This window comes from Uranotaenia lowii, chromosome 2 (assembly GCF_029784155.1).
Source record: "Uranotaenia lowii strain MFRU-FL chromosome 2, ASM2978415v1, whole genome shotgun sequence".
NCBI classification, from domain to species: Eukaryota; Metazoa; Arthropoda; class Insecta; order Diptera; family Culicidae; genus Uranotaenia; species Uranotaenia lowii.
This window is the reverse complement of record NC_073692.1, coordinates 343,100,294-343,109,303: the sequence shown is the minus strand read 5'-3', so window position 1 is coordinate 343,109,303 and position 9,010 is coordinate 343,100,294. Positions and strand designations below refer to the sequence as shown.

The following is a 9,010-nucleotide window of genomic DNA, read 5'->3' as shown; positions in this document are numbered from 1 at the left end:
GTTGCTCGGGTTTATTCAGATTATTTGCTAAATCAAATAAAAAACTCAAATTCCTCTTAAAAAAATTTTAAATTTTGTTTTCAATAACGATTTTTTTTATTTCAAAATATACATCAACTTTGCTCTTTTAATTTTTTATTTCAAAAATCGTTCTGAATGTCTGACGGTGTTGATACGTATTGTTGAAAGTATGGTTTGCTTAAAATTAAATATTATTTACTTTTTCAACAACTATTTTGAAGATATCTTGCTCAAATTCGACCTTCATCTAATTCAATATCAGAGAAGCAATTTCAAAAAGCTTGGAATCTGTTTGGACACGTTTTTTCCCAGATTTCACAGGAACGCAATCTCTTTGGTGATAAACTCCCTAGAAGCGACGATGAAGCGATCTGATGTCTTTTCAGTTATTGGTGACATTTTAAAAATCTGAAAGACCCCTTCTTAAAAAATAACTTGTAATACATCATCCGATAATATCATCTGGTTGGAAATTATCGACTAAAAAACAAGAGGGGTATTAATATGGAAGAAAAAGAAAGTATTGAAATAACCGCTTAAGTTTTTTTTTATCAAATATTCAAAAGAATATTCGACCGAATATTCGGCCGAATATTCGTTTGGCCGAATAGTTGAAAAGCCCAATATTCGGTATTCGGTCGTTCGCCGAATACCACTTTTCGGTACATCTCTATTTTAGAGCATGCTGATTCTTTATTTTGAGGCTCCAATTTGAAAAAACAAAATAAAATTTCACAGTTGGGGAAATAAGAACATAATGGCCACCTAAAGAAGGACGCTTAATAAATCAAGGAAAACAGCTTTCATTTGTGAGTTACTTCATTTTTTCGTGTTCAGTCACTAAAATAGTCTATTACCTAGCGTGTTTGAACTTGAAAAAGTAGATTAAAACGTATAAAAATGCATTTTAAAATATTTTGCCAAAAACTGAAAATCAGTCACTGTAGGGGCATAATGAGAACCTCACTGGGACAGTATAAGCACCATTAATTGGGGCACGATGAGCATTTTTTGCCGTAGAATCTTGCAGCCAATCCAATGGAGTCAACTGAATTATAGAGCTACAGCTTGACTTGTTTAATTAGACGATTTGGCCTATTTAGTGTCGGAGAGGTAATCAGAAGACTCAAGATCGATTCTTTTTCGAGGTTATCTTTTTTTTATCATCTACCATTCATGATCTTTTATTTCGATTAATTCATTATACGGATAGTCGCATCATCCGCTAAACAAAGCACCAGAAACATAATGTAAAAACATTTAAGTACCTCTCCAATACACCTAACCAATAGGTTAAATCGTTCGATGTATACTTGTCAAGCTGTGGCTCTATAGTTTAGTTGACTTCATCGAGTTGAATTTGCTGCTAGATTCTACGGCAGAAAATGATGCTCTGTATGCCTCGGGTCAATAAGATAAAGTAAAAATGCGTTTTAAAATTGATTTTAGTACAAAATCAAAAATTAAATTATGGTGAAAGTTGAGGAACAATGTGTACATCATGTTGCAGTGCGTTTTTCATGAATCAAGGTGATTTAACGATCATATAAGCTTATTTTCCGGTGCTCAAAAATAATATTATATTCGTCACCTGAGAACCTAGTTGTTTCTTCGAAAAATGGAGTGTTGAGTATGCCCCAGATGCTCGTTACGCCCTTATCTCCCCTATTGCAGATTTCTCTTTTGAATAAACACTTGGTTTTCAAAAACTTGAGCTGCTGGTGACAAATTTTTCATACCTTGAATTTTTTATGATTAATCATCGAAGTTAGGCATAGAAAAATTTAGAAGTTCATTTCAGAACAACCAACAAATGTGGCTCTTTCGAACATACAAATTTTGAAAAATTATAATTTTCGGCTCTACTGACTCAAAAGGTTGCCGACCACTGCCATTTAATGTAGATCTAAAACACCAATAATTAAAAATTTCACAGTTCAATATTGAATTTAGAAGTAACCATATAAAAAAATTCAATTTCCAACTTATTTTGTTTTACTTTAATACTTTTTTAACAACATATCGCAATAATATTTGTTTACTTACCATCTAAAGTCTCTTGTACATAAAAAATAAGTAAAATTCGGTTGCAATTACTCGCTTATTTCAAGTTTACCTAAATTAATGACAAAATAATAAAATTTTCCAACTCGACTAACTTCAACAACTTTTCCAAAGCCACCTAACGTGTAAGCGCCACCTTCAAACCGGAACAAGAACCATACCGGGCGGACAAAGAGAACCAAATGGGAGGGAAAAATTTCTTCCGAAATGATTCGAACACAAAGGCCGAAAGGGGTTTGTTTGGTTGTTTGAATTTTTCCGTTTTATTTTCGTTCCTAACCTACAAGTAGTAAACAATTTTATACACATTTTTTGTTCATCATATTTTTCAACATGAGAGATGCCTTCTAGAAGCGAGTACGAGAATTGAGTAGTATAATACACAAAAATGACTGAGTTTATGGGTTGTTTTTTTCTTCTGCTTTTTCTTTTTCGTCGTCGTTTGAGTCGTCGATGGAAATAATGGCAGGCGAGAGCAATAGAATTTGAAATAACGAGCTAAAAGTAGAGTAAATATTACACAAAGTACGGTCGATTGCTATCGCTGCGATTGGAGTGATGCGTATTGTACTGCGACTCGGGTATCGTGGAGTAAACGTGGCCCATCGTGTTGTTGGCCGACTTGCCCCCGCCGCCAGAAGTAGTGCTGCGGTAGAACCCAACGGGAGTTCCCCCGACCATCGAATGGTGATGCGGAAGGTGGTGGGGGAAAGTCTGCAGGTGCGGCGAATGCTGCTGTTGGTGCTGCTGCTGCAATGGAATGTGATGTGGCAGCGTAGGGTGCTGCTGCTGCTGCTGCTGATGGTGGTGGTAGTGGGGGAAGGGAATCATTGCGTGACCTCCTCCGCCGCTGCCTGGGCCACTGTTGTGATGGAGCGTTGGGGCTTCGTACTGGGGCGAGGAAGCGGTCGAATGTTCATCCTCGGTGTTGTAAGTACTGTGGTTGGGTGAATGGGGAGGGGCTTGCGAATGAGGAACCGCCTGGGGGTACTGTACGCATACTTCTGAGTTCAGACGTTTCGGCCAGGTGGCCGTTGGCGCCGTCGGATTTGTCGGAGCCGGTGTGTACCGGATGTTGATGGCTTTACGGTGGGGTGCCTTATTTACAGGAGAATTTTTGCCAATGTCCGGCATGGCAAAACGGAGCTTGTCCCAGAAGCGCCGATCGTCCCAGGAGATTACGGTGCAGGTTCGCGTGAGGATATCCATTATCGGGTCCATGCTAAGCATCGAGTGCGGCACTGATGTGATTAGGATGAGCTTCTGCTTCCGCCGGGATGGTCTTATCAGCTCGAGAACAGCTTGAAGTCCAGCACGGAACTCCGGCTGAGACCACTCAAGTTGCATAAATTTAACACTTATAAAAAGGATTAACTTGCGGGAGGCATCGGCCGCACTTTGAAGTGAGTCCGCGAGGAATGCCGCCGAGTGGATGTCCCGATAGTGCAGACAGAGAGCATAGCCGTTGTGCTCCAGTTCTTGCGTTATTTGACTAGAAACCATGTCGGCATCGGCGGCACTGTAGATGAAATAGCCATCGTAAAGTTTCTCATTATCCTCGCAGCGTTCCATCGAGCTCAGTGGATCCTTGCAGATACGTACACCGTAACGGGAGTGCGCCCAGAGGCAGAAATCGTTACGGAAGATGAACACTAGCGCCACTATTAGAATCGTCAGCACTAGTCCGGCTAGCACGGCAATCAACAATGGTAAGTAGTCTATAAAATCATTATCGATAATCGTCCGCTGCACGGTCGGTGTCGCAATCGGGGCACTTTTGTGGCTCTCACACTCCTTCAGAGCGTCCTTTAGTAATTTATTATTCGTACACTGAAATTCACTTAACGCACTGGTTTCGTTCAGCTGCTGTTCAACCCAGGCTAACATTTTACCCATCGTCTCACAAGCACAGTTCAGTTTATTGCCACTTAGCGAGATTAGCCGGAACGTACCACCCAAAGGCAAAAGTTCCCATGGCTTCAAATCACCGATTTTATTGTCACTAATCGTGAGCACTTCTAGCGATTTCTGATAATAGAACGATTTGTTTCCGATCGAACTGATGGCATTTCCCTCCAAGTACAACTCCTTCAGCTCCCGCAGCGACTCAAACTCGGCCCCGCCGATATGGCGCAATCTATTATTCTCCAAATGTAGCACACTCAGAGCCGGAATTCCGCCAAAAGTTTTATTATTCAGCGCATCGATCCGGCTGTGGTTCAGATACAATGATTTCAGTTTTTTCTTCCCAATGAAAACGTGACTTTCCAGCTGACTAAAATTATTCCCATCCAAATATATGTCGGTGGCATCCATTGGAATTTTGTTCGGAATCGCCGTGAGGCCCGCACTGCCACAATCGACAATATTCGATTCCCATGCCGTGTCGTGGTAGCAGTTGCACCGATCCGGGCATGTCATCTTGCAGTCGCAGGCATCAAAATCGCAACAGTGGCACGTCGCAAAACAATGACTCTCGTATTTGCATAGGAACTCGCTGGCCTTCATTTCCATCAGCGGTCGGACCAGCTCTCCCCGTTTGTGCTCCATCGTACACATCACCGAATCGAGGTCCTTCACCTGGGGATACTGCCGGAGATAGCTCAATTCGTTGATGCGTTGCAACCACTCCATGCTGCAGTCACAGTGGATTAAATTATCACCGATATAAAACTCCGGCATGGTTCGAGTGTCCGGAACCAGTGTCAGGGCCAGCGAGGACATTTCCAGCCGGCGCAGGTGATTACCGTACAGCACCACCTTGACCAGGTTCTCCTTGTTTGTGAACGTTTCTGATGCAATCTCTTCGATTTGATTGTTATTCAGCAGCAAGCTTTCGATATTTTTTGGAATCGAGCTCGTATTGATGTGCTTTATACGGTTGTGCGAAACATCGAGCATTTTCAGCTGGAACCAATTTCCCACGTCGTACCGATTTCCCAGCTCGGAAATGTTGTTCTTGTGAATATCTAGCCATTCCAGCGACTGGGGGTAATGCGAATAATCGAACCAGCCGATGTTGTTGTCCGAGATGTTGAGATAGACCAACGATGTGAGCGATGTGAAAACCCCGGCCACGTCCTCCAGTTCGTTATTATCCAAACGGATTGCCCTCAGCGTTGGGTTAGAGCTGAAAGCCGACTGGTCCACGTGTCGTATCCGATTGCTGGCCAGGTTCAGCACATGAATAGTGGATAGCGCAAAAAACGTGTCCCTCGAAATTTCCGTTATCTGATTGTCCACTAGCCGCAGTCCCATCAGCTCTTCCAACCCCTCGAAGGAGGAATTATTTATTTCCACTATCTGGTTTTTGCCCAGATCCAGCGATTGTAGAAACTTCAAGCTCTTCATCCCAGAGGGAATCTCTTCCAGCCGGTTATCGTTCAGGCTGAGGTCATGCAAGTGTGTCAGATTTTCAAAGGCACGCTCATGAATGTATGCAATCTGGTTCGACTCCAGTATCAACTGATTCAAAACGTACAGCTCACTGAAGTGGTATGGCTCTATTTGACGCAATCGGTTATGCGAAAGAAACAGGGCATGCAAATTTTTCAAATCACTAAATGCACCATCGGCTATGAGCTCGATGGAGTTGTGCTCCAGATTCAGTATCTGCAGACTGTACAGGCCCTTAAACACGTGCTGGTCCACTTTCGTCAGATGGTTATAGCCCAGGTTGAGCACAACTAGACGAACTTGTCCGGCAAAAGTGTCACGCTTGATCCAAGTCGATGTTAGCTGGTTCCGAGAAAGGTCCAGTGTTTCCAGTCGGTCAAGACCTTCGAAAATTCCGGGTGCTAGTACGGAGAGTGAATTATTCTGTAAGTTGACTTGTCGAATTTTTCGAGACGACTGAAACAGTTCCGGCGTGAGAGCTGTGAGTTTGTTGTTGGACAAATTTAAAATTTCCAAAGTGCCCAATCCAACGAAGGCTCGGTCGGCAATTTCCTTCAACAGGTTGTTCTGCAGATACAGTGCATTCATCGATCTCAGCGCTGATAAACCATTATCAGGCATGAGTGTAATGTCATTTCCGGAAAGGTCCAACACTTCCAGACCCGTGTTACAAGCTTTTCCGGGGGCGATTGGACCCTTTCCCCAGTCCGAGAGTCCCAGCTGGGAAATATCACTTAATCTGTTTCCGGTTAGGTTCAGCACCTTCAATGTGTACAGAGGGCAAAACACTTCATTTGGCAGGCTCCAGATGTTGTTGTCTGCCAGGTGAATTTCTTTGAGCTCAGTCAGTCCCCGGAAACTGTCCGGATGTAGTTCCAGATTCATCACAGACCAATCTACGTTGTGCGTGCTAAGTGTAAGGCTTTTGAGCACTTTCATGTTCGAGAATGCCATCGCCGGGATGTACTTAATTTTGCAAAACTCTATCGACAGCTTCAGTAAGCCATTGAGATTTCCCAGGAAGTTACCGGGCGTCGTCGTAGATTCTAAGGAACTTTCAAAGAACATGATGTCGTTACATTCTAGTTTTAGCGATTTTATCCTATCAATTTGATAACTACTTATATTAGCTAGCAGACTCTCGGTCTTGGTTATGGTTTTGATTTTGCACTGCATCTCGTCGGATCTTTTCTCCTGCGAAACTTCCAGTACCGCACCAGTCCAGGTGCATCCTTTCGGCAGGGCGTCATCATGCCGAAGGAAGTTGTTGCGACCGGCGGTGGCAGAAGAGCAGCACCGCAGAAGCACAAGCGTAAAGCAGAGTAGGAAAATTGCACCGCTTCCCTGTGCCGAAGCCAGATTGATGAGTTTTTCGTGTTGGCACCGCGCGCCGTTTGGCCCGTCAGTTGCCAGCTATTTGAATCGCAAATTATTTTCCAGCCAGCAGCTACTTCAAACAGAAAGTTTCATTTACGTTCAGTTCACACCCGCGAACGGACATTTTTTTCTTCACTCTATTCCACTGGGGGACATATTCAGTCGTTTGATCCCAATGCGCTCAGCTGTTCATCTCAAGCACATATTTGTTCGGCCCGTTCTAGTTTCACACCCGTCATAAAACATCCGAAATCATCGGGCTTATTCACACATCTCGACCGTTTTTTCGGACACTTATTCTGTTGTTTTGGCGGCAGTCAAAGCACCTCTTGAGAGCAAACAATAATTTTGAGGGTCGCCAGTCGGTTTCTTCGTAACTTAGAGCATTCCTTCCGAGAAGCACACGTCTCTTCTTCACGCTTAAGCATTTACGATCTGATCACAAAAAACATTTTATTCACTCAGCAGCGGCCCCAAACCGAGTTCACTCGTTGCTTCGTCACTTTTTTCTCCTGCTGCTTCGCGATCTATGATCCAACCTCGCCGGAGAAACCTATGTAGTGATGCCTGCTCACAAAACTAATGGTTGTTGTTCGAATTCTTCAGTTGGATTTCTTCTTCCACTGATTTGCTTTTGCTTCGATTCAACTCAATCTTCTCGCTTCAGGACTTGCTCCCCAGTCCTCACTGTCTACCTCTACCCAAAGTGGGGCACAGTGATATCCGTTTATAAATAAGCGCACACAGAGGGAACACAAAAAATACACACGGTCTGCCTTAGAGCAACGGTTTACGAGCCAGAATTCTAAGCCCCGATGGAGAACACATTAACACACAAGAAGATTGTTTTATATAGCAATTTTCTGCTTTCGGTTCCCCCTTCATACAGGTTTCGCCGCTGCTGTCGCGGCCCGCCCTCTGGCTGTCTTCTCGGGGTTCCTCTGACTAATTTTATAATGCTTTTATTCTCTGCCTGCCCTCTGCACACCGCTGCTGCTCTGTGATCGCGGGACGGCACGGCAACACAATAACGACTACGGCAACGACGACGACGACGATGACGACTGCAATAACAACAAGACACGCTCGATTCTTCGCACTTCGTCGTGGACGAAAAGGAACTTTGACTGTTTGTTGTGGGTCTGGCCGTGTTATTATGTTGTGCTTGTGTGCGACACGTAATCTTCCGGTTTCAAAAAGACGGACGCAGAATTAAGAGCGCCTTGTTTCGTTCGCGGTTCAGTTGCGACTGACCCGACCGTTTTACTCGCACTGATGTCTCTGCAAGCTGCACTCGACGGAAGATGTAGATGAACTTTTCACTGAGAGCGTAGAGCGAGTGAATTTGATATTTTTTACCCAATGAAGAGAAATTGACTAATAAATCTCAAACCAGATGGTTTCCCTCTCTGTTTACGTTACATGGATTCGTGTTTTCCGATACGAACAATTTGGACTGAACTCTTCTCGATGTGATGTTTACTCTCAAAATATTAAAAGGAAATGAATCCGATTTCCCCTATTTAATTTTCCTCTCTTTAGCATTCTCTCAAGCCCTCAAAACTCGTTCGAATTATCCTAAATGTTCTCGATTTTCTCTCCCGACAGAAAAGTGCATATAGAAATGAACGGCTTCATCGAGAATCATGATCGAGCGAATCAACGAGATTCATCACGCTCCGTCATGTTTCGCGGAGCGGCTCCCTTAAAAAACTGGTGCATGCAGCCTCGACTTCAATATGGCTAACCAGCTGTCTAGCCGTATTGATGGGGAGCGGCGGTTTTTTTTTTGCTTCCATACGTTTGCTCGGCCAGCCGCTTGAACGATTCTCATAAATGCACTTCCGGACATCCGTTGTTACTCGTTTTAAATAAATTTTTTTTCAAACTTTATTTTTGAGTAGAGTTACAAAAATTAAGACGTTTAATTTAATTGGTTTAATTAGGAATAAAAGCGATTTTGATATCGTTATTTTTTATTTGCATTAAATTTTGATTATCAACCTGTTTATAAACCGAAGCAAATCATTATTTTTTTTTACAGTTTACCCATTTTTTCCCATTGTTCAATGCAAATTCATCATTCTTTGAACATAGGCTTGCCAGACACTTTCAGAAAAAAGGACATTTAACGACAAAAAAGCGGACATTC

The 9,010-nt window shown here is 43.1% G+C and overlaps 1 protein-coding gene across 1 annotated transcript; it reads right to left on the bottom strand.

Annotated features, from left to right (window-relative positions):
• Nucleotides 1-2,326: 2,326 nt before the first annotated feature.
• Nucleotides 2,327-8,123, bottom strand: LOC129746278 (toll-like receptor Tollo). The gene has a single exon (XM_055739865.1). It carries the CDS (start codon nucleotides 6,655-6,657, stop codon nucleotides 2,602-2,604), a length of 4,056 nt encoding a protein of 1,351 aa, XP_055595840.1. The 5' UTR covers nucleotides 6,658-8,123; the 3' UTR covers nucleotides 2,327-2,601.
• Nucleotides 8,124-9,010: the final 887 nt, after the last annotated feature.